Here is a 25,349-nt window from a genome sequence, read left to right on the forward strand (position 1 = left end):
TGGGGTTGCGGCGCTAATCTCTCTTTATTGGCTGAGGGAGCCGGCGTACAGCTTCCGGGTATGTGGCCAGCAGGACTAAGCCGCTTCTGGTGAACCAGAGAAGCACACGGAAACGCCGTTTGCCTTCCTGCTGGAGTGGTACCTATTTATCTACTTGCACTTTGACGTGCTTTCGAACTGCTAGGTTGGCAGGAGCAGGGACCGAGCAATGGGAGCTCACCCCGTCATTGCGGGGAATCGAACCACTGACCTTCTGATCGGCAAGCCCTAGGCTCTGTGGTTTAACCCACAGCGCCACCCGCGTCCCTTCTTTGTTACATAACTGTGGCCTTTTAGATGTGTTTCCTGGAGGGGTGTGTGTGTGTGTTACTGGTTTGTTTTCATTCTTGAATTTGTTCCATTATGCATTCTTGCGATCTCATTTTGTATCGGATGAAGGGCTGGCATTACCTCCCAAAAAAACATGCAAAACAAGGTTCCAGTCCTCAGTATCCTGCCTGCACCTGTAGCAGGTGTTCGCTCTCCCAGTCTAATAATAATTATAATAATAATAATACAGTGGTACCTCGGGTTACATACGCTTCAGGTTATATACGCTTCAGGTTACAGACTCCGCTAACCCAGAAATAGTGCTTCAGGTTAAGAACTTTGCTTCAGGATGAGAACAGAAATCATGCTACGGCGGCACGGCGGCAGCAGGAGGCCCCATTAGCTAAAGAGCCAGTGTGGTGTAGTGGTTAAGAGCGGTAGTCTCGTAATCTGGTGAACTGGGTTCGCTTCCCCGCTCCTCCACATGCAGCTGCTGGGTGATCTTGAGCCAGTCACACTTCTCTGAAGTCTCTCAGCCCCACTCACCTCACAGAGTGTTTGTTGTGGGGGAGGAAGGGAAAGGAGAGTGTTAGCCGCTTTGAGACTCCTTAAAGGGAGTGAAAGGCGGGATATCAAATCCAAACTCTCTAAAGTGGTGCTTCAAGTTAAGAACAGTTTCAGGTTAAGAAGGGACCTCCGGAACAAATTAAGTACTTAACCCAAGGTACCACTGTAATAATAATAATAATAAATTACAAACTTTATTACAGTCACAGACTAGCCTAAGATACAAACATGGAAATAAAATAAGGTACACAAGACTTAAAGAAGAGACGGATAAAAGCAAATAGTTAGAAGTGGTTATAACTCACGTAAAATTATTATTATTATTAATCCAGCATTACAAAGCCAGAAGAAGGAAGTCAACTCTTAGGAGTAAATGTAAAGTAATGTGTATAGGCGGAGTATGTAATCATACAATCAATAAAGATTATCTTCCAAAAACAAAAACAAACAAACTTTATTATGGTCACAGACTAGCATAAGGTATAAACATGGAGATAAAATAAGGCTTTGACTTAAAGAAGAGATGGAGAAAAGCAAATAGTTAAAAGTGGTTATAACTCACACTAAAAAATTATTATTATTATTCTTATTATTGCAAACTTTATTACGGTCACAGACTAGCATAAGATACAAACATGGGGATAAAATAAGGCACATAAGACTTAAAGAAGAGATAGAGAAAAGCAGATAGTTAAAAGTGGTGGTAATAATAAATTAATAATAATAATAATAATAATAATAATAATAATAATAATAATAACACAACACAACAGAATATCGCTGCTGCCTCTCCAAGCTTTTCTTTCCCTTAGCACCCCGACCCTCTCCTCCTAGCGCCCTATCCCCGCACATCCATCCATGGCTGGCGGGGTGATGGGGTTTTCTGGGGGGGGGCGTATTTTTGGGGTGTTGCTGTGGGTGGCGTGTGCGCGCCTTCCCTCGGAGCTGCCGCGTCCCGACGGCAGGTGGTGCTGGCGCTCAGCCGCAGGAGAGGAGAGGCGCCTCCGCAGCCGCCATTAAACAATAGCTGGGGGAAGGCGGAGCGGCGCGCACGGGTGTCCGTCTCCTTTTCGGCTGGGGCCAGGCCGGAGTCCGCGGGGAGGGTCGCATCCGGAGCCGAGGGAGAGCGGGAGCAAGACCCAGAGCGAGAGGAGGAGCGAGATCGGGAGTGGAAAGGAGCGCAGAGAGAGGAGCGCGCGTGTGCGTCTGCGCCCAAGCTCGCCAAACCTCGCCAAGGACGCATCACCGGGGCCCTGCTTCCCAGGCGCAAAAAGCAAGGAGGCCGTGCGCCTCGCGAGGTTTTGGGGGTGTTTTTCTCCTCTTTTTCCTCCCCTTCTTCTTTCCCCCTCCGGAGCTGCCGCTTGCGGAGGAAGGAGCCGCCGGATCAGCCCAGAAAAGCCAGGGGGAAAGGAAAGCGAGGGCGCGCTCTCCGGGCCTGTTTTGCGGACGCCTTTGGCGCAAGCGGGAGGAAGCGCGCTCCGCATCCGCCGCCGCCGCCGCCCTGCGCTTCGGATCGGGGCCTGACATGATGTTTCCTCAAAGCCGGCACTCGGTGAGGGGGGGGGGAGAAGCGGGGGGCAGGGGAGTTGGGTGCAAAGAGGGCGGGGGCTCGAGGGATTGGGGTGCCCGTCCGGGAGAGGGAAAGGGCGGGGTGCCAGAGGGGGAGGGGTTGGGTGCTGAGGAGGGGTCGAGGGAGGAGAGGAGATTAGGAGGGGGTTGGGTTGCCGGGGATGGAAATTTGGGGAGTTTGAGGTGTCGGGGTAGAGGATCGGGGTGCCCAGAGAAGGAAGGACGGGTTTGGGGTGCTAAGGAAAGGGGAAGGATTGGGGTACCCAGAGGGGGGGGGTGTTGCGGTCCAAGGGAGGAGGGGGTTGGGGTTCCCGGAGAAGGAAGGAAGGAGGGGGCTTGGGTGCCGGGAGAGGAGAGGAGTAGGGTGCTATGGGAAAGAGGGGGGCCACGATTGGGGTGTCGGAAAGGGGTGGGGTGCAAAGGGGAGATTAGGAGGGGTTGGGGTGCCAGGGAAGGAAATTTGGGAAGTTTGAGGTGTCGGCGTACAGGATTGGGGTGCCCAGAGAAGGAAGGACGGGTTTGGGGTGCTAAGGAAAGGGGGAAGGATTGGGGTGCCCAGAAGGGAGGATCGGGGCGCCAGGCGGAAGGGCAACCGGTTGTAAAGAGAGCAAGGAGGGAGGAAGAGGTTGGGGGGCCCAGAGGGGGAATTTGGGGGAGGTGTGAGGGGTTTGGGGTGCCAGGGAGGGGTTTGGGTGTCAAGGAGAATAGGGGGAAGATTAGGGGGGAAGAGGGAGGGAAGGAGGAGGTTGGGGTGCTTGGGGAGGGTTGGGGTGTTCAAGGGAACCTCCCCAGCCAGATGTGAGAAAGGGGAGAGGCTGTCCCCTTCCTCCTGCACGTGTCCAGGGCTGGGGGGAGGGGGGGTTGGCGACAGGGGAGAGAAAGTTTCCAGGCTGGCTTTTGGCCCAGGAAGTGGAGCAACTGGAGGGGGGTTCGTTAGGGTGCAGTTGTGGGGGTGGTGACCCATTGGAGTGCCTTGAGAAATGAGGGAGGGGTCCCCTCGAAGGAGGGTAGAGAGGGATCTGGTGAGTGGGTTGTTTTTAGTGCTGTTACACACACACACACACACACACACACACACACCTTAGGGTGAAGGGTTGCATAGCAAATAAGTTAATATTATTATCATCATTATTATTATCGCCCTTGATTTACTCATTTCCTCAAGGCGATTTGCAACATTAGGTGATTTTTAAAAGCGGGGTTTTGTTTTGTTTTCTAACAAACAAACAAAGCTGTGAGTTTATCCCAAGACTGAATGAAGGGCGGTGAAATAGTTATATGGTGGTTATTTGTGAAGTTGTGGTTAGAGCATCAGGGCTGCGACCTGGGGAGAGACCAGGGTTCGAATTCTCCCACTCAGGCAGGAAGCGCTCTCTCTCTCAATAGGAGTATAGCATCTAGATCAAGGGAAGTAATAGTGCCACTGTATTCTGCTCTGGTCAGACCTCACCTGGAGTACTGTGTCCAGTTCTGGGCACCACAGTTCAGGAAGGACACTGACAAACTGGAACGTGTCCAGAGGAGGGCAACCAAAATGGTCAAAGGCCTGGAAACGATGCCTTATGAGGAACGGCTAAGGGAGCTGGGCATGTTTAGCCTGGAGAAGAGGAGGTTAAGGGGTGATATGATAGCCATGTTCAACTATATAAAAGAATGTCACATAGAGGAGGGAGAAAGGTTGTTTTCTGCTGCTCCAGAGAAGCGGACACGGAGCAATGGATCCAAACTACAAGAAAGAAGATTCCACCTAAACATTAGGAAGAACTTCCTGACAGTAAGAGCTGTTTGACAGTGGAATTTGCTGCCAAGGAGTGTGGTGGAGTCTCCTTCTTTGGAGGTCTTTAAGCAGAGGCTTGACAACCATATGTCAGGAGTGCTCTGATGGTGTTTCCTGCTTGGCAGGGGGTTGGACTCGATGGCCCTTGTGCTCTCTTCCAACTCTATGATTCTATGATTCTCTCTCTCAGTGACCTTGTTGGCCGGTCACTCCTTCTCAGCACTGTTAAGGTAAAGGTAAAGGGGCCCCTGGCCATTAGGTCCAGTCATGACTGACTCTGGGGTTGCAGCGCTCATCTCGCTTTACTGGCCGAGGGAGCCGGCGTACAGCTTCCGGGTCATGTGGCCAGCAGGACTAAGCCGCTTCTGGCGAACCAGAGCAGTGCACGGAAACACCGTTTACCTTCCCGCTGGAGTGGTATCTATTTATCTACTTGCACTTTGACGTGCTTTCGAACTGCTAGGTTGGCAGGAGCAGGGACCAAGCAACGGGAGCTCACCCCGTCACGGGGATTCGAACCGCCGACCTTCTGATCGGCAAATCCTAGGCTCTGTGGTTTAACCCACAGCACCACCCATGTCCCTCACCTCTCAGCACTGTTGCTTGGGATTAAATGAGGAAGGGGGAGAAAAACCTGTTTGCCACCCTGAGCTCCTTTGAGAAGGAAAAGGGAGACAAATGCAATTAAAATATCCAAAATATCTGGATCTAAAGGTTCCGGGGTGAAGCCTTGAAAGGCAGGAGATCGGATCAATATTGCAAGGTTCCACACACCCCTTATCAAAGCACAGCAGGTTTGAGTCCCCTCAACATTCTGGCAAAATAAAACCAGGCTCCTCTCCTGTAGAAAGCTAGCAAGCCAGGCTGCAGTCCTCATCCTGATGAACTAGATTTCCGTGCGAACGCTTTTTCAAAATGAAGTAAAATACGGGGGGGGGGTCTGAACACACAATCTGCTGTGTGTGAAGGACCCCCCCCACTACATCCAGCACCCCCTCCTCCCGGAATCGGCTCCTGCAGTGACCAGCCAGCTTCCTGGGATCGCACAATCACAGCTTTGGATGGTAAAGGTAAAGGGACCCCTGACCGTTAGGTCCAGTCGTGACCGACTCTGGGGTTGCGGCGCTCATCTCGCTTTACTGGCCGAGGGAGCTGGCGTACAGCTTCCGGGTCATGTGGCCAGCAGGACTAAGCCGCTTCTGGCGAACCAGAGCAGCGCACGGAAACGCCGTTTACCTTCCCGCCGGAGCGGTACCTATTTATCTACTTGCACTTTGACGTGCTTTCGAACTGCTAGGTTGGCAGGAGCAGGGACTGAGCAACGGGAGCTCACCCTGTCATTGCGGGGATTCGAACCGCCGACCTTCCGATCGGCAAGCCCTAGGCTCTGTGGTTTAGACCACAGCGCCACCCACATAGTAGTTGCATTTATATCCCAACTTTCGTCCAAGGAGCTCTAGGTGGCCTGCATGCTTCTCATTTTATCCCCGCAACAACCCTGTCAGGTAGGTTAGGTTGAGGGTCTGAAGTCACCACCCGAGTGGGGATTCAAACCTGGTTTCCCAGAGAATAGTCCGGAACGCTCGCTGCTACAACATCCTGGCTCTTGCAAGCAGTGCATTATACAATGCATTATATCTATAGTGTGGCCTCTTTGCTGTGGAAGAATCGCAAGATTTTTAACAGTACGTAGCAAATATTCACTACTGCCGTTGTTCACAGTACTCAGACACCATCAAATTTGATGGGGTGGAAACGACCTCCACCGATTTGGAGTTCCAAATCTGGAATCAGCACCTACTGGTCTGTGCCAGTGACGTCACGCATTCCCAGCAGCACTATATCCACCTCCCCTTGTGTGATGGCTGGGCAAGAAACCTGCCTGGCGACGAGGAGAGAATTCAGCGCCTAATTATGTCCCCCGTTTTCGTTCCTCGGGTTAAGAAAGGAAGATGGGGAGGTCCTTTTCCAAGCTTGCCTGTTACCCATCTCTGCCGTTGTCAAATGGTTAAAATAATGGTTATATTCCAGGGTTCATCGCACTTGCCCCAGCAACTGAAGTTCACAACGTCAGATTCCTGTGACCGGATTAAGGATGAATTTCAGCTGCTGCAAGCTCAGTACCACAGGCAAGTTTCCTTTTAACTCCCTTCGCGGAAAACGCCTACCGTATTTTTCGCTCTATAAGACTCACCAGACCACAAGACGCACCTAGTTTTTGGAGGAGGAAAACAAGAAAAAAAATATTCTGAATCTCAGAAGCCAGAACAGCAAGAGGGATCACTGCACAGTGAAAGCAGCAATCCCTCTTGCTGTTCTGGCTTCTGGGATAGCTGCGCAGCCTGCATTCGCTCCATAAGGCGCGCACACATTTCCCCTTACTTTTTAGGAGGGGAAAAGTGAGTCTTATAGAGCAAAAAATACGGTAGTTCTTATTAATGGTTATTTCAGTTTTTTCAAAAAATAAATAAATCATGGGAGAGATGAGGAGCCTCAGCCCCGAGGCCTAAATGTGGCCCTCTGGACCCCACGATCAGGCCCCCTGCAATTCTCCCCAAGCCACACCCCTCTTCCTAAGCCACACACCCCCAACTTAGACTGTGTCCTTCTACCTATTCCACATCCATCCCTTGATGGATGATCGATTGAGATGTCCGTGGAGGAACCAGCCAGCGATGGTTGAAATGGATTTATTTATTTATTTTGGGATCGCTTTCGTTGATTTTACAAATGCAAAGTACAGAAAAACAAACAAAACGAAAAGAAAACACATATCTATATAAAGAGATTCTCTGAATCTCGGGACTACCCCCCCCCCGAAAAAAAATTGGAATCTTGTTTTAATAATAATCATAATTTTTATTTATACCCCGCCTTCCGCAGCCAAGGCTGGGCTCAGGGCGGCTAACAAGCAATAATAAAAACAAGTTGAATGAATACAACTTTAAAACAAGAGTAAAATACAACATTAAAATATTGAAACATTAAAATGCAGCCTCATTGCAGGAAAAAGAAAGAGAGGGAGGGAATCAAATTGGCTCCAAGCCAAAGGCCAGGCGGAACAACTCTGTCTCACAGGCCCTGCGGAAAGAAATCAGATCCTGCAGGGCCCTGGTCTCATGAGACAGAGCGTTCCACCAGGCCGGAGCCAGAGTTGAAAAGGCCCTGGCTCTGGTTGAAGCCAATCTAACTTCCATAGGGCCCGGGACCACTAGGGTGTTGCCATTTATGGACCTTGAGGCTCTCCGTGGGGCAGACCGGGAGAGGCAGTCCCATAGGTACGAGGGTCCTATAAACATCTATAACAGCATATCCATCCATACTCATCCCATTTTTGTGCCAAACCGTATTCTCCATAATAATTCCCGCGCTACAAGTGAAATCAAAACCCTGCTCTCATCTCCATCAGCTTAAAATGGCCTCCTAAATAACTTATAATTTCTCCCCTTGTGTTTTTTATCCTCTTGGTTTCTGGGCTTTCTTTCCCCCCCAAATTTTTTTATTGATTTTCCAAATATTTTAAACAAACAAACATAAATCTTAACTGTGCGTAATCTTAGTAACATTGTTAAATGACTTCCTCAAATCCTCCTGGCTGAGTTTCATTGTATATCATTGTAACAGTTTTCCCAAACCAATTTTCTCATAAAAGTAACAGTCTTTCTTCCTTTTCCTTTTAACTTGAAACATTTTATTCTCTAACATCACATTTTAAGTCCTAAGCCTATCTGGTATTTGCAAGTTTTCCAATTAAGTTATCTTAGCATATTTAACTAAATTGTCTTTGAATTTCATCCGTTCTTCCTGGTACTCCTCCTTCTGGTCGCAGATTCTTCCGGTCAGGTCGGCTAGCTCCGAAAAGTCCATCATCTTCATCTGCCATTCCTCCACTGTTGGGACTTCTTGTGTTTTCCAATTCTTAGCTAACAAAATTCTAGCTGCAGTTGTGGCATACAAAAACAATCTTAACATCTTTCTTGGGCAATTCCAAACCTGTTATTCCAAGAAGAAAGGCCTCTGCTTTCTTAATAAATGTATATTTCAACTTTTTCTTCAATTCATTATAAATCTTCTCCCAGAAGTCTTTCACTTTGGGACAAGTCCACCACATATGATAAAAGGTACCCTCTTTTTCTTTACATTTCCTGGTTTCTGAGTTTTCCCGTCAGTTTTGACATCTCGGCATAGTCCATCAGCTTAGTTTGCCATTTTTCTCTTATTTTCTTTTCATGTCGGGGCTAGTAGCATCCGGGCTGCTGTTGTTCTGTACATTTTGTTGTTGTTCGCCTCTTCGTGACCCCCTGGACCAGAGCACGCCAGGCCCTCCTGTCTTCCACTGCCTCCCGCAGTTTGGTCAAACTCATGTTAGTAGCTTCGAGAACACTGTCCCACCATCTCGTCCTCTGTCGTCCCCTTCTCCTTGTGCCCTCCATCTTTCCCAACATCAGGGTCTTTTCCAGGGAGTCTTCTCTTCTCATGAGGTGGCCAAAGTCTTGGAGCCTCAGCTTCAGGATCTGTCCTTCCAGTGAGCACTCAGGGCTGATTTCCTTCCGAATGGAGAGGTTTGATCTTTTTGCAGTCCATGGGACTCTCAAGAATCTCCTCCAGCACCAGAATTCAAAAGCATCCATTCTTTGGTGATCAGCCTTCTTGATGGTCCAGCTCTCACTTCCATATATCACTACTGGGAAAACCATAGCTTTTACTATACGGACCTTTGTCGGCAAAGTGATGTCTCTGCTTTTTAAGATACTGTCTAGGTTTGTCATTGTTTTTCTCCAAAGAGTTCCATACATAAAAAGTCTTTTCTGCTCCTTTGGTATATTGGTAACTGTAAATCCTAATGTAAAAACTTCTGGTTACTCATTGCCCCACACATTTTGGCTTCTGGCCCCGTCTGCTATTGGCAGGCGGCCCCTGGAAGGTTGCCGAGGAAGCAATCCGGCCCTCAGGGTGGAAAAGTCTCCCCTCCAGGCGGCCCTCAATTGCTATATCAACAGCATGATTTGGGAGCTCAGAGCAGCACCGCTGTCTAAAAACCAGGCGGGGGAAAACGACCTGAGAGTAGGGATTCCGGAAGGCGGGTCAAGGTGATATTTTATAGGATGTCCATTCTTAGATGTAAAAGGTGTGGTGTCGTTCTTCCTCTTAGCAATGATGTTTAAAGGTAAAGGGACCCCTGACCGTTAGGTCCAGTCGTGACCGACTCTGGGGTTGCGGCGCTCATCTCGCTTTACTGGCCGAGGGAGCCGGCATTCAGCTTCCGGGTCATGTGGCCAGCAGGACTAAGCCGCTTCTGGCGAACCAGAGCAGCGCACGGAAACGCCGTTTACCTGCCTGCTGGAGTGGTACCTGTTTATCTACTTGCACTTTGATGTGCTTTTGAACTGCTATGTTGGCAGGAGCAGGGACTGAGCAACGGGAGCTCACCCCGTTGCGGGGATTCGAACCGCTGACCTTCTGATCGGCAAGTCCTAGGTTCTGTGGTTTAACCCACAGCGCCACCCGTGTCCCTTTTTCAATGATGTTTAGGGAAGCTTTTAATGTTTAATAGGTTATTCTTTTTTAGTGTTTTGTTGGAAGCTGCCCAGAGTGGCTGGGGAAACCCAGCCAGATGAGCGGGGTATAAATAATAAATTATTATTATCATTATTATCTCTCTTTCTCTCCCCCCTCTCGTTCCTCCATTGCGCTCATTTCCCCCCCCCCAACCCGACCGGCAGCCTGAAGTTGGAATGCGACAAGCTCGCCAGCGAAAAGTCTGAGATGCAGCGCCACTACGTGATGGTAAGTTTCGCACTCGCGGCCGGGCGCTCGCTGGGGCGGGAGACGGCAAAGCCGCAAGGGGGGTTGTGGGGACGGACACAAGATCAAGGCCCTGGTGGGGCAACACCGTTTTGAAACTAGCTGAGGTTGAAGAGCCTTTGACTCCTTCTTGCCTTGCAAAGCTCAGAAAAATACAGGTCCCATTGTATTGTCAAAGCTGGCTGGGGTTTCAGACAGAACCAGCTCTCCTCACAAGAGATGCCTTTTTGGGTCGGGTGTGGGGCTTCCGCAGTGCCAAGCAGGAGCCATGTACCACGGATGATTACCCTCTGGAGGTCCCAAGTCGCAAGGGGGTTAGATTGGTCTCAACTAGGGCCAGGGCCTTTTCAGTACTGGCCCCGACTTGGTGGAACGCTCTGTCACAAGAGACTAGGGCCCTGAGGGACTTGACATCTTTCCACAGGGCCTGCAAGACAGAGCTGTTCCGCCTGGCCTTTGGTTTGGACTCACTCTGACCCTTATGGTTTTGATCTATGGGATACTATTAAAATGAGGCTGCATTTTAAATTATATTTTAACCTGTATTTTAAATTGGGGTTTTTTAAAAATAATTTTTATTGTAATTTGACTGGTGTTAAGTAAAGGGACCCCTGACCATTAGGTCCAGTCATGACCGACTCTGGGGTTGCGGCGCTCATCTCACTTTATTGGCCGAGGGAGCCGGCGTACAGCTTCCGGGTCATGTGGCCGGCATGACTAAGCCACTTCTGGCGAAACAGAGCAGCGCGCGTAAGCGCCGTTTACCTTCCCGCCGGAGCGGTACCTGTTTATCTACTTGCACTTTGACGTGCTTTCGAACTGCTAGGTTGGCAGGAGCAGGGACCGAGCAACGGGAGCTCACCCCATCGCGGGGATTCGAACCACCAACTTCTGATCAGCAAGCCCTAGGCTCTGTGGTTTAACCCACAGCGCCACCCGTGTCCCTTGACTGGTGTTAGGTGCCCTGAATAACAATAAAATTCAAAGTTCAGAAATCAGTTTAGGGGAAATCCATCAAATAAGCATAGATAATCCCCAGGGCTAGCTGGCTGAATTGGTCCTACTTGGGCCAGTGAGGAGACCGGGGGAGAATTAGCTGTGGGGTCTCAGAGCGGGTGATCTTCATAAAGGGGAGGGGGAGGGAAGAGAAGGGAAATAAAAGATCAGGCTGAATTCAGATTAAAGGCCAGGCGGAATAGCTCTGTCTTACAGTCCCTGCGGAAGGAGGTTAAATCCTGCAGGGCCCTGGTCTCCTGGGACAGAGCATTCCACCAGGTCGGAGCCATCACTGAGAAGGCCCTGGCCCTGGTGGAGGATAGTCTGACTTCCTTAGGGCCTGGGACCTCTAAACGATCAGAATTCTAGTAGACTTGTTAATCTAAGGGCTGTGGGTTCTAGTCCCACATTGGGCCAAAGATTCCTGCCTTGCAAGGGGGTTGGGCTGGATGACCTCCTGGGGTACCTTCCAATTCTACGATTATGGGGTTCCATGACAACATTTCCGGTCAGGCAAAGCACTTGGGGCGCGAAGCAGAGTTCCTGGACCTGTGAGTCCCCTTTCCCTGAGGCGGGGATTAGGTCTTGATATGAGCAGGTTCTTAAAAGGATGGATAATAATTAGTTTTGAATTTGAAAAATACCCAAAATGCAGAGAGGTGAATGAGGAAGATTATCTCTTGGACATCTGGAACATGGGAAGTCCCAAGAAAATTTTTATAATTTGAATATATAATTGGGGTATTATTATTGTAATTTGGATTGATTTGTCGTTTATTGGAAGAGTGTTACTGAAAATGAAAGGTTATCCGCCAACACCCCCCCCCCCCCGAAGGACAAATTGGCTATCGAATAACAATAATACAGTGGTACCTCGGGTTACATACGCTTCAGGTTACAGACTCGGCTAACCCAGAAATAGTGCTTCAGGTTAAGAACTTTGCTTCAGGATGAGAACAGAAATCATGCTCCGGCGGTGCAGCGGCAGCAGGAGGCCCCATTAGCTAAAGTGGTGCTTCAGGTTAAGAACAGTTTCAGGTTAAGAACGGACCTCCGGAACGAATTAAGTACTTAACCCGAGGTACCACGGTAGTAGTAATAATGATAATAATAGTAATAATAATAATTTATTTATATCCCGCCCTCCCCAGCCAAAGCCGGGCTCAGAGCGGCTAACAATAAAAGTAACACAGTTTACATAAAATCACAATCAAGGGAAGCAGGGTCAAATTTGGCAGGTAGGAGAGATATAAGCATTGGATTTCTAGTCTTAAGGACTAGAAACTTAGAGAGCATATGGGGCAATGTTTGGTGGGACCTCTCAGGGTGGAATTTTCATTCAGCGCCCCGAATTGGCACTTTGGTTTGCAAAACGGTTTCCCCAGTCACTCTGGGCGGCTCCCAATCAAGTGTTAAAAACAATACAGCGTTAAATATTAAAAACTTCCCTGAACAGGGCTGCCTTCAGATGTCTTTTAAAGAGAAGATAGCTGCTTATTTCCTTGACATCTGATGGGAGGGCGTTCCACAGGGCGGGCGCCACCACCGAGAAGGCCCTGTGCCTGGTTCCCTGTAACCTCACTTCTCGCAGGGAGGGAACCGCCAGAAGGCCCTCGGAGCTGGACCTCAGTGTCCGGGCTGGATGATGGGGATGGAGACGCTCTTTCAGGTATACAGGACCGAGGCCGTTTAGGGCTTTCAATTAGCGTGATTTAGGCTGAGCGGATTGGGAATATTCTGGGCTAGGGTGGGCCCAGCAGGTTTAAGGTCCCTGGCCGTGTGTGCATGTGTTTGTGATTCCAGTTCGATGGTTTTTTGTTTCCCTCCGCCAAGGTGTCATTAAGGGCGGCTGAAAAGATTTCCAGAGCTCAAGCTGTGCTTCGGCGCTTCCCCTGGAACGCCGAGATAAGAGGGAGATGAATTATCCATATCTCCCAGGAAACTATCAGCTATAGAAAGGGAGGTGGAGGCGGCGAGAACGAAGAAAAGAATAGGGAAAAAAGCCAAACCACCAACTGATTCCATGTGCAGCAGGATTCTGTGCAAAGGCTGCATAGAAGCTGCAAAAAAGGAATCTGCGTTTTTGCCTTTTTGAAAAATCTCCTAGTCCTCATGAAGGTGGGATTGGATTCGCTTGGGATTTTTCCCCCCCATTCGCCTCCTTTAAGAGGACGGCTGCCCTCGCAATGTGGTTTCGAAGAACACCCTCCCCACCAAAAAAATAAAATGCGATTGTGTCATTAAAAGCTTGACCGGCAAATCCACTTGCGCACTGGGACGTCTGGATGCCCTCTATGTGCCCCCTCAAAAAACCTATTCCAGAGCATCCCCTGGAGCAAATTTGTGGTGGTAGTGAAGGATCTACAAGCGCCACCATAGAACTGCAAAGAAGTTAAAAGCTGTCCAGTATAAGATGGTGGCGCTGTGGGTTAAACCTCAGAGCCTAGGACTTGCCGATCTGAAGGTCGGCGGTTCGAATCCCCGCAATGGCGGGGTGAGCTCCCGTTGCTCGGTCCCTGCTCCTGCCCAACCTAGCAGTTCGAAAGCATACCAGCACAAGTAGATAAATAGGTACCACTCCGGTGGGAAGGTAAACGGCGTTTCCGTGCGCTGCTCTGGTTCACCAGAAGCAGCTTAGTCCTGCTGGCCACATGACCCGGAAGCTGTACGCTGGCTCCCTCGGCCAATAAAGCAAGATGAGCGCCGCAAACCCAGAGTCGGCCATGACTGGACCTAATGGTCAGGGGCCCCTTTACCTTTTAACTCTTCCTAAATGGGACGCGGGTGGCGCTGTGGTCTAAACCACAGAACCTAGGACTTGCCGATCAGAAGGTTGGTGGTTAGAATCCCCGTGACGGGGTGAGCTCCCGTTGCTCGGTCCCTGCTCCTGCCCACCTAGCAGTTCAAAAGCACGTCAAAGTGCAAGTAGATAAATAGGTACCACTCCGGCGGGAAGGTAAACGGCGTTTCCGTGCGCTGCTTTGGTTCGCCAGAAGCGGCTTAGTCCTGCTGGCCACATGACCCAGAAGCTGTACACCGGCTCCCTCGGCCAATAAAGCGAGATGAGCGCCGCAACCCCAGAGTCGGCCACGACTGGACCTAATGGTCAGGGGGCCCTTTACCTTTGCCTATACGATGGATATCGACAAGCTGGAAAGTTGAGTCTAGGAGCCGAGCCTGATGAGGAACAGTTGAAGCAGCTGGGTATGTTTAGCCTGGGAAAGGAGAGACTGAGAGGAGAAAGGAGAGCCCAGCTTCAAATATCTGAAGGGAAGAGGGGAGTAAGCTTCTTTTCTGCTTCTCCAAAGGGCAGGCCCCGAAGCTACGGGTTCAAATTGCAAGAGAGGGAGATTGCAACAAAACGTTAGGGAGAGCTTTCTGGAGATAAGTGCCAATCACCAGTGGAACAGGCTTCCTCAAGACGTGGTGGACTCATATCCCTTTGAGTTTTGTAAGCAGAGGTTGTCTGTCTTCGGCTATGACTCCTGCATCGCAAGGGTTTGGGCTAGAATATCAGGGGTCAGCAAACTTTTTCAGCCGAGGGCCGGTCCACTGTCCCTCAGACCTTGTGGGAGGCCGGACTGTATTTTGGAAAAAAATAGTGAACAAATTCCTATGCCCCACAAATAACCCAGAGATGCATTTTAAATAAAAGCACACATTCTCCTCATATAAGAAAACACCAAGCAGGCCCCACAAATAACCCAGAGATGCATTTTAAATAAAAGCACACATTCTACTCATGTAGAAACATGCTGGCCGTCTGCAGGCTGAATTTAGAAGGTGATTGGGCTGGATCCGGCCCCCGGGCCTTAGTTTGCCTACCCATGGGCTACTCAGGGGTCAGCAAATGTTTTCAGCAGGGGGCCGGTCCACTGTCCCTCAGACCTTGTGGGGGGCCGGACTATATTTTGGAAGGGAAAAAATGAACGAATTCCTATGCCCCACAAATAACCCAGAGATGCATTTTAAATAAAAGCACACGTTCTACTCATGTAACAACACCAGGCAGGCCCCACAAATAACCCAGAGGTGCAATTTAAATCAAAGGGCACATTCTACTCATGGAAAAACATGCTGATTCCCGGACCGTCCGCGGGCCGGATTTAGAAGGCGATTGGGCCAGATTTGGCCCCCGGGCCTTAGTTTGCCTACTCATGGGCTAGATGATCTTTGGGGGGGGGGTGTCCCCTTCCAACTCCACAATTCTTAACGGCGCCAAAACATTTTGCCAGCGGAACAAATACCTTCCGGCCGAATGAATTTATCGTTCGCTGCTGCTGCTGCTATGATTTGCTACCGTTAGCCTAGTTAAAAACAAAACAAAGACACACAAAGGTCTGCTGTGTGGTTATCTATATTACAGTGGTACCTCAGGTTAAGTACTTAATTCGTTCCAGAGGTCCGTACTTAACCTGAAACTGTTCTTAACCTGAAGCACCACTTTCGCTAATGGGGCCTACCGCTGCGCAATTTCTGTACTCATCCTGAAGCAAAGTTCTTGACCTGAAGCACTATTTCTGGGTTAGCGGAGTCTGTAACCTGAAGCGTCTGTAACCCGAGGTACCACTGTATATACGGGAGTCTTGATCCGTGCAAACTCTTCCTCACGGATGTCTCATTGCGGTAGCAAAGTGGAGTTTCCAGGTACAGGCTTGGTGTATCTGAAATAGCCGAAGGATCAGGAGAAGGCTAAGGTGATTCTTCCCCTATTTTGCTGTTGCTTTTTTCCTTCCTCAAATCCTAACTCTTCCTCTCCATCTCCTCTGCCCCTTCCAGTACTACGAGATGTCCTATGGGCTCAATATTGAAATGCACAAACAGGTAAGACGCAGCTTTCTAGTCCTCATTGAGGTTTACCCTTAACTCAGCCTGCCCGCATTAGCTGAAGCAGCCCCTCTGTTGTCTCCCTAGAAGAATGGAGCAAGTCCGTTTTGACTTAGGAGCCTGCTCAGATCTGCACTGAGCTGTGGTTTCTTTTAAAAAAATAAAAATTAGCATTTTTAATGGCAGAAAGTGAGGAGGAATTAAAGAACCTTTTAATGAGGGTGAAAGAGGAGAGCACAAAATATGGTCTGAAGCTCAACATCAAAAAAACAAAGATCATGGCCACTGGGCCCATCACCTCCTGGCAAATAGAAGGGGAAGAAATGGAGGCAGTGCGAGATTTTACTTTCTTGGGCTCCATGATCACTGCAGATGGTGACAGCAGCCACGAAATTAAGAGACGCCTGCTTCTTGGGAGAAAAGCTATGACAAACCTAGACAGCTTCTTAAAAAGCAGAGACATCACCTTGCCAACAAAGGTCCGTATAGTTCAAGCTCTGGTTTTCCCAGTAGTGATGTATGGAAGTGAAAGCTGGACCATAAAGAAGGCTGATCGCCAAAGAATGGATGCTTTTGAATTCTGGTGCTGGAGGAGACTCTTGAGAGTCCCATGGACTGCAAGAAGATCCAACCTCTCCATTCTTAAGGAAATCAGCCCTGAGTGCTCACTGGAAGGACAGATCCTGAAGCTGAGGCTCCAAGACTTTGGCCACCTCATGAGAAGAGAAGCCTCCCTGGAAAAGACCCTGATGTTGGGAAAGATGGAGGGCACAAGGAGAAGGGGACAACAGAAGACGAGATGGTGGGACAGTGTTCTCGAAGCTACCAGCATGAATTTGACCAAACTGCGGGAGGCAATGGAAGACAGGAGTGCCTGGCGTGCTCTGGTCCAGGGGGTCACGAAGAGGCGGACACTACAAAACGACTAAACAACAAGTGCTCGCTCTGTCCCAGAAACAAATGCATATTTGTATGCATTTTGTCCTCAAAATACTCATTTTTGCATACCCTTTCCCTCCTAAAATGCACAGTTGGGGCACGCTTTTCTCTTAAAATATACTGGGATGGTGAAAGCATTCAGTTTTCCAATAAACAGATTAAGTGGTCTTCCTTCCCTGACTTAACGACGCTCGTTAGTTTCACCGTATATACCACATCCCATATTTTTTATATCAAATCCTCTATAACGTCAAACGTTTATGATGACCCTGTAAGACAAGCCAGTGTCTACAATCCTTGTATTCCAGGGCAAAGGCTTGTGACTTCATAGGTGAGGTGAGATTAAGTCACAAAAGTGGCTAGTGTACATTTCCACCCAAACTGGTGTCGTCCAGATGTTTTAGGCTGCACCTCACATCAGCCCTGACCTGCACCACTGCCACCACGGTGTTTGAAAGACCGAGTTGGCATCTTTTCAATTGACGTTCCTTCTGTCTTCGTGTTGAACCTTTCTGTCTTCACATTGACTCCTTCTGTCTTCACGTTGACTCTTTCTGTCTTCCATTTCAGGCCGAAATTGTCAAGAGGTTAAACGGGATCTGTGCTCAAGTGTTGCCCTATCTTTCCCAAGAGGTAACTCCTCTCTCCCTTCTTTTTTTTGCAAATGGGGGGGGGGGGCGGCAAGGGAGAATAGGGTTGGATTTCATCACTGAAAAAAACAAAGATGTTCCCCACCACTTTCTAGAGCAGCTTCATCTTTCCTAAGGAGGGCAGACTTCTCTCGGCTTGCTTTTGGGCTTGGTGACTTGGCACATTCTGGGTGACAGCACTGGGAGTGTGACAGGGCATCAACCCCATTCCTTCTCTACCTACCAACCTGAAAGCCTCCTGTCCTTCACCCCATACCCGACACACTGAATAACAGTGTTCCTGCCACCAGTGCTCCTGGGATATTGAATTTCCCAGAGCACCTGAGAACTCAGCAGGGAAAACAGGGTGCCCTGGGAACTATACCTCCCAGGGCTCCTTGCATGCTCACAACCAGGCCTTCCTCTCCAAAGTGCACTCTAGGATGGTTAGATTTCGGGGTGCCTGATATCACCGAAATATTTGGGCGCCATGGGAAAACACACACCCCAGGGCTCCTTGCTGATGTTCAGAGGCTCGGTCTACTCCTGAGCAAGAGGTGAACGTCTTGGGAAGACCTGACGTTCTGCTTGTAACACGGCTGGGTGTGTAGGAGCTCGAGAAATCCCGGGCAGATCTCACCCTTGCTCCGGCCTTTATTTTGCCTCGACCGCTGCCAAGTCCCTCTTTTAAACTGTTCCGTCTGTTCCTGCCCCACCAGTGGAATATGTGTGTGGTTTTGTTGTTATTTGCTTTCTATTTCTCCAGCATCAACAACAGGTCCTCGGAGCCATCGAACGAGCCAAGCAAGTGACGGCGCCGGAACTCAACTCTATCATCCGGGTCCGTGGCGTTCCGTACGGGAACTGGGCGGTGGGTAGGAGGGAAGAGCATTGGCGTTCCTTCCCCGGAGAGGGAGGAGATCATAGTGGTTAGCGTTGGGCTAGGACTGGGGAGAGCATACTTCGATAATTAAAAGGGGGGAGGAATCGTGCTTTTTGCATCTTGCAGAGAATGTGCAAATAAACCACTATTGCTTATTATCATTATTAGTGCTTTTTGTCTTGGGGGCGCATACCCCAAAACATTTCGTGAATATTTGTACTTTTGCCCGTTTACTCTCTTTATTGTTCCCGATTTGAAATACAAAATGGTGGTTTTCTCGAGTCGAAATGAGAGCACCCCTAAACATTTTTTCCAGAAAAAAGCACTGGTTGTTATTATTAATACCGTGGTACCTCGGTTGTCGAACAGGTCGGCTCCTGAACGCCGCAAACCCGGAAGTGAGTGTTCCGGTTTGCGGACGTTTTTCGGAAGCTGAACGTCTAGCGCGGCTTCCGATTGGCTGCAGGAAGCTCCCAGCGTTGGTTTTCGAATGGTTCCGGGAGTCAAATGGACTCCCAGATCGGATTAAGTTTGACAACCAAGGTACCACTGTACCCGGATTCCTGTGATGTAACTCCAACCTGGAGCGGATATGGGTGAACATCTGCTACTCTTACACCCGCAAAGGTTTACTTGTTTAAAGCAAACTTTGCCTCACATGGGCTTTGGAGTACAGCTCCCATCCGCTCCCAGTTTCATACTGGCTGGGGCAGCTGAGAGTCGTAATCTGAATCCCTCGATAGTATCCGTTGCCTTCCGAATGAGTCACTGCTCTGGGAGGCCTCTTCGTTGGCTACGGTCCTCACTTTCCCGGGAAGCAAGCGCCATTTGTCTCTGCTTCTAAAGCAGCCATCCCAACGACTCTGTCATGCTTGGGGCCAAACTCTGAAAAGAGTCCAAAATCGGGGACTCGTGCAGGGAGATGATGGGCACCCTCGAGGGGGGTCGCCCCTTTGCGTGTCTCACTTGCTCTCACCGCACCCATAGCTGTCAACCGTCTCTTATTTGGCGGGACAGTCCCTTATCCCAGCGCCATGTCCCGCTGCTGTCCCTTATTGATGATGTCCCTTCAATTTCCCGGGTTTCAAAGGAAGCAGCTCCTCTCCCTCCCTCCCTGCCGGCCAGGGAGGAGGGAGGCTCCAACTGTGTTGCTTGGCTGCGTTGCTCACCCAATAAGGAGTCTAAGAACGACTGGGGGGTGGAGCTTGCATGCCTTGTGCTGATCAAATCGGCCGCCTTGCCTGGTGACTCGCCTTTGCTCAGCACTTCCCAGCGGAGAGGTGACGGTGGTTTCCCTTGCTGCATCCCCTTTGCCGGGTTGCTGCGCTGTGGGAACCACCGCTTGAGGCTTCGTTTGGCTGCTGGCTGGGCTTTCTGCCTTTGGCTTGGAGGGGCTCAGAAGTCGAACCTAGCTGTGCTGGGAAAATCCCTTATTTTGGCTGCTGATCCCTTATTTTCGAGGCTGCTGGTCCCTTATTTTCAAATCTGTAAGTTGACAGCTATGGCCGCACCTGATGTGCCGCATGTATCCACTCCCTTAGCGGAGGCAAGGCAAGGCAGAACAGTGACTCGTTCAGGAGCTCAACGGGCAACCTCTTGTGAATTGAGCTATGCGTTACTTGTCATGTTGTTATTCTGGGTCGCGGGGAATGGCTCCCAGCCATTTTATCCTCGTGGCAACCTTGTAGGTCAGTGCTAAAAGGGCTCGCTGGTGCCTCCAGCGGTTGTTGAACTCCCTTCTGCCTCAGCAAGCATGCCTAGTGGTCAAGCTTGATGGGTTTTGTGGCCCAACAACTTCTTGGGAGCTACCAGGGAGCCCACGCCTGTTGGCTAGGCTGAGAGACGTAACAAGCGACCCAGTGTAAACGCAGCACGGACTGGGCATCTGACACCACTTTGATTGTTTGCTTGTGGCATTCTTGCACCCTGTGACAACATCAGCAAGGAGCCCTGGGATGCGCAGTTTCCCGTGGCCCCTAAATTTCAGGTTTGTTAGTACACTCCTGTCGTTTCCTCCCCACTCTCCCTTTCCCATCTTCCTTAAATACCCACCTTCGCTCCTCTGCGAGTTGCCGTCGAAGACGTCCTCTCCAGACCGGCACCCCAAAAGGAGAAATAACTGTTTTGTCTGTCCCACCCAATAATAGCTTTAACAAAAACCAGGGTAGTCAGTAAGACTTCATTTAAATCTTCTTCTTTTTTACAGAAATACTTGTTCTTGGTGGCACATTATCTTAATATTTGCAACCAGATGAAGGTTTCATTTTTTGGAATAATAAATTTTTCAGAGTAGTTTTTAATAAAAAACGACTGATTTGGTTATACCAGCGACGGCCAACTCTCCCAGAATTAAAATCTGGCAGTGATCTACTGCTTTTTTCCAGGAGGGGGGCTCAGGTCAAAGTTGTGGAGCTTTTTTTTGAAAGTCACCGTATTTTTCGCTCTATAAGATGCACCAGACCACAAGACGCACCTAGTTTTTGGAGGAGGAAAACAAGAAAAAAAATATTCTGAATCTCAGAAGCCAGAACAGCAAGAGGGATCGCTGCGCAGTGAAAGCAGCAATCCCTCTTGCTGTTCTGGCTTCTGGGATAGCTGCATTCGTTCTGTAAGATGCACACACATTTTCCCTTACTTTTTAGGAGGGAAAAAGTGAGTCTTATAGAGCAAAAAATACGGTATTTCACATGCTGCTGAGAAAAACGCCAAGGTCCAAACTGGATAGGGTTTAGATTTTTTTTAATCCGAAAAATGGCCTAGGATAGCAAAGTCTCTTCCTTCTGGCATGGGGGAATATTGGGCCATCAAGCGCTTGGCTCATCGGGGAAATTGCATCTTGGGTATTTTATGGGGCGGTAACCCCCCTCCCCCGTGTTTCTAAAAGTGGCTCCTGCAAACACAAGTTCTTAGGGACCACAAGACCTTCTTAACAGAGATGTTTCTCCTTTCCCCTGTAGACCAAAGCTACTTTAAGGTGTAGGACCTGCAACAAAGTGTTGCGGTGTAGTTTGTCACTGTTCGGGATTCTGGCCGGCTATGGTCTTTCCCAAGATTCTCCAATAATAATGATAATGATAATGATGATAATGATGAGAATAATAATAATAATAATAATAATAATAATAATAATAATAATTTATTATTTATACCCCGCCCATCCGGCTGGGCTTCCCCAGCCACTCTGGGCGGCTTCCAAAAAAATATTAAAATACTGTGATACATCAAACATTAAAAGCTTCCCTAAATAGGGCTGCCTTCAGATGTCTTCTAAAAGTCTGGTAGTTATTTTTCTCTTTGACATCTGTTGGGAGTGTGTTCCACAAGGAGGGTGCCACCACCAAGAAGGCCCTCTGCCTGGTTCCCTGTAACCTCACTTCTCGCAGGGAGGGAACTGCCAGAAGGCCCTCGGAGCTGGACCTCAGTGTCTGGGCAGAACAATGGGGGTGGAGACGCTCCTTCAGGTATACTGGACCGAGGCTGTTTAGGGCTTTCAAGGTCAGCACAAACACTTTTAATTGTGCTCGGAAACGTACTGGGAGCCAATGTAGGTCTTTCAAGACCAGTGTTATATGGTCTCGGCAGCCGCTCCCAGTCACCAGTCTGGCTGCTGCGTTCTGGATTAGTTGTAGTTTCTGGGTCACCTTCAAAGGTAGCCCCACATAGAGTGCATTGCAGTAGTCCAAGCAGGAGATAACCAGAGCATGCACCACTCTGGCGAGACAGTCCGCGGGCAGGGAGGGTCTCAGCCTCCGTACCAGATGGAGCTGGTAGACAGCTGCCCTGGGCACGGATTTGACCTGTTAACTCCCCCTCCCTCTCCCCATTGTTTTCCCTTCTCAACCCCACATCACTTGATGAACATGCTACAACTGCTGTGCATGGCCAGTCCTCATTTCAATGTCTGGTTGGGGTGCCCTCCCATTAACTCGCCCTTTGGGGCAAACTTCCGGGTTTTCTTCCCACTCTGCCGACAACTCCCTCTTGGTGGCGGGTCAAAACTTCGCCGTCCCTGATGCTTCACCCGAACCAGGAACGGGGGCTCTGTGCGTTGTTGTACTACAATTCCCATCACCTGCAACTGGTGCTCATGGAGCATGGACTTTGTAGTCCGGCAAAATTTGGAAGGCCGCAAGTTCCGCATCCCAGAGCTTTGCCGTCCCTGATGCTTCACCCAAACCAGGAACGGGGGCTCTGTGCGTTGTTGTACTACAATTCCCATCACCTGCAACTGGTCTTGTGGAGGATGGACTTTGTAGTCCGGCAGAATTTGGAAGGCCGCAGGTTCCGCATCCCAGAGCTTTTTTTAAAAAACGAAGCATGCTCCCTCTGCTGTAGAAATACTCTATTTTGCCCGCATGCGAACAGAACTGATAATGTGATTTTTTTGCAGAGATGGCTTGCAGTCCGCTCTCCCTTTGCAAGCCCCACTCACCCATCCCTTTGTCCCCTCTCCTCTTCCTCTCCTTTCTCGTTTCCCTACAGCAGCAGCTCCAGGCTCACCAACTCTCCCAGCTCCAAGCTCTCGCCTTGCCGTTGACCCCGCTGCCTGTGGGGCTGCAGCCCCCGTCGCTCCCGGCCGTCAGCGCCAGCACCGGCCTGCTGTCCCTGTCCGCCCTCGGCTCGCAAGCCCACCTCTCCAAGGAAGACAAGAACGGCCACGACGGGGACGCCCACCAGGACGACGACGGGGAGAAGTCGGATTAGACCTGGTTTCGGCGGGGGGAATCCGGGGGCGGCGGTGGCACAAAAGGGGAAAGCTCGATAAAAGTTGCGGTATCCACTCCGGCTAGCGCTTGGTGGATCCGATGGTGTTGTTTGGCGGGGGTGGGGCAGGGGGAGGAGTTTAGCCTGCCCCGCCCATCTCTGCAGCAATAACGTTTTTGGGTCCCCCCCCCTTTTTGGAATTCCAGCCCCCCGTTGCCGGAGCAATTTTACCCAGAGGCACAATCCTGATCACTCTACAATGAATTGAAGGTGAACACACCCCGATTAATTTTGATTTTTCTGTGTGGGAATGCTTGCATCGGAACGCTAGCTTCCCTCGACAAAATTGCCACCACCAGCTGCCAGCGGCTTGCCGGGAACTCTGTATATGCTCCAGGGCCACCCATAACCGCTTCCTGTTCCTCACCTAGCATGGCAGAAGTCCAAACAGGCTTTGTGCAGAATGGAAGGGGAGATCATCCCTAGCCGCTTTATGAGAGAGGCTGCTTTTTTGAGTTTTACAAAATGGAGAACAACCGGTCCTGGCAGGTAGCAGGGGGGAAATTAGGCCATAGGTAGAATTCGTCATGGGTGGCTAAATGCTTTGCAGTAGATTGGTGAAAGTTTCCGAGTCCTGGTTGTCCAACAACGAAAAGGACCCTCCAAAAATTTTTCCCTCTTCACATCTAGTCATTTTGAGACTTCTTGGTAGTTTTAAAAACCCACTGCCCTGTTTTAGGTGACCGACTGTGCCATCCTAACTGGGTCTACTCAGAAGCAAATCATATTCTGTAGGGCTTGCTTCCAAGTAAGGGGTTAGGATTGCAGCTTGGCAAATTAAATAAACAACAAGTTCAGGGGGTCACCAGTGCAGACCCACCGGCGCCAGTGTGTCCCATCACAAGCGCTTGCGGCACCCACGAAAGGTCTCCGTAAATAACGCCCTCAAAAATTCGTAGTGTGCGAGAAACTGCTCTTCCTGTCCAGTTTGTGCTTCGACGGGATCAGCTCTGTGGGCTGACAATTTGTGCTACACCGCACTCGTTGCCGCAGCCATTTCGAGACTGGTGCCCAAAAAATCCACGCGCGCCCCCTGGCTCGAAACGGTTTGCGAGCCCTGCGTTAAGTGGCGCGGTTCAAATCCCGCAACAGGGTGAGCTCCCGTTGCTCTGTCCCAGCTCCTGCCAACCTAACAGTTCAAAACCACACCAGTGCAAGTAGATAAATAGGTACCGCTGCGGCGGGAAGGTAAACGGTGTTTCCGTACGCTCTGGTTTCCGTAATGCGCCAGAAACGGTTTAGTCCTGCTGGCCGCATGAACCGGAAAGCTGTCTGCGGACAAACGCCAGCTCCCTCGGCCTGAAAGCGAGATGAGCACCGCAACCCCATAGTCGCCTTTGACTGGACTTAACCGTCCAGGGGTCCTTTACCTAAGTGTTAGGAAATCTGGCCTGTTGGGTGTGGCTTGTGGGGTGGAGATGATCGTTGGCGCTGCTCCCTGAGTTGCACCAGGCTCTGGTCTCCAAGCCCCTCTTTTTCTGCAGCCCTCAAGGTTTTAGTAAGAAAGCAAGCAGAAAAATTGGCTCCTGAATACCAACATTTGCCCCAAGTGATGTTTTCCGAACCACCAAACCGATAGAGGAGGTGGCTTGCGGAACGGAGAACCGTGCTTTCATGTTCCTCCAAACCTTCAGCGTGCGTCGCTTCTACCTAACCTGGGAAGGACAAACCTTCAGGGGCTGGTTGCGGCCCCCGAGACGTCTTCATTCGGCCCCCCAGAAGTCTCCGCAACCCACAATCCTTTGCTGACTCCGTTCCGCACAATTCCCGAATCCTTTGGCCTGGCTGAACGGTGCCCTCCGAAAACACGTTCCACTTGCCTCAATAGAGAGGGTGGGTGGTGGGTGTCAAAACTCGCCCACTGCCCCTTTGCCCCGCCCAGTTTTGCCCGCCCACCAGCAGGTCGCAGCCCCGCCCCCAGAAGGGAACCTGTCCGTCAAGCTGCCGGCAAAAAAACCCCGCCATTCCCAAACACCTGTTGTGCGTGGCAATTCGTACGTGCCAACAAGCACCTAGGAAGTTTTTTGCCCGCCCTCGCGTTCCTTCCCGCGCTCGCCCCGTAACCCGTCGAAAACTTCCATTATCCGCCAGTCCTCTCCGGTTCGGATTTAATACACGCTGCAACTCCCCGTTGCTTAACTTCCCCCGCCGTTCCTGCGCATACAAGCGATTTCTTTTTCTTTCTCTCTCTTTCGATGCACACATTCTTCATATCCCCTTCCCCGCCGGTGCAGTTTTAGACAAATGAGCACCTTTTGTCCTTTTTAATTTTTATTTTTGCATG

At 50.0% G+C, this 25,349-nt stretch overlaps 1 protein-coding gene across 6 annotated transcripts; it reads left to right on the forward strand.

Annotated features, from left to right (window-relative positions):
* Positions 1-1,845: 1,845 nt before the first annotated feature.
* TLE5 (TLE family member 5, transcriptional modulator) lies at positions 1,846-23,674 on the forward strand. Of its 6 annotated transcripts, none has more exons than XM_053372280.1 (7): positions 1,846-2,428; positions 6,254-6,351; positions 9,946-10,009; positions 15,803-15,847; positions 17,360-17,422; positions 18,185-18,289; positions 22,784-23,674. In XM_053372280.1, exons 1-7 carry the CDS (start codon positions 2,402-2,404, stop codon positions 23,003-23,005), a joined length of 624 nt encoding a protein of 207 aa, XP_053228255.1. In that variant the 5' UTR covers positions 1,846-2,401; the 3' UTR covers positions 23,006-23,674. The 6 variants fall into 6 exon arrangements, with proteins under 6 accessions (XP_053228255.1, XP_053228259.1, XP_053228260.1 ...); XM_053372281.1 differs by having other exon boundaries at positions 1,847-2,428; positions 22,787-23,674; XM_053372282.1 differs by having other exon boundaries at positions 1,848-2,428; positions 18,185-18,259.
* Positions 23,675-25,349: the final 1,675 nt, after the last annotated feature.

Source organism: Podarcis raffonei, chromosome 18 (assembly GCF_027172205.1).
Source record: "Podarcis raffonei isolate rPodRaf1 chromosome 18, rPodRaf1.pri, whole genome shotgun sequence".
Classification (NCBI taxonomy): domain Eukaryota; kingdom Metazoa; phylum Chordata; class Lepidosauria; order Squamata; family Lacertidae; genus Podarcis; species Podarcis raffonei.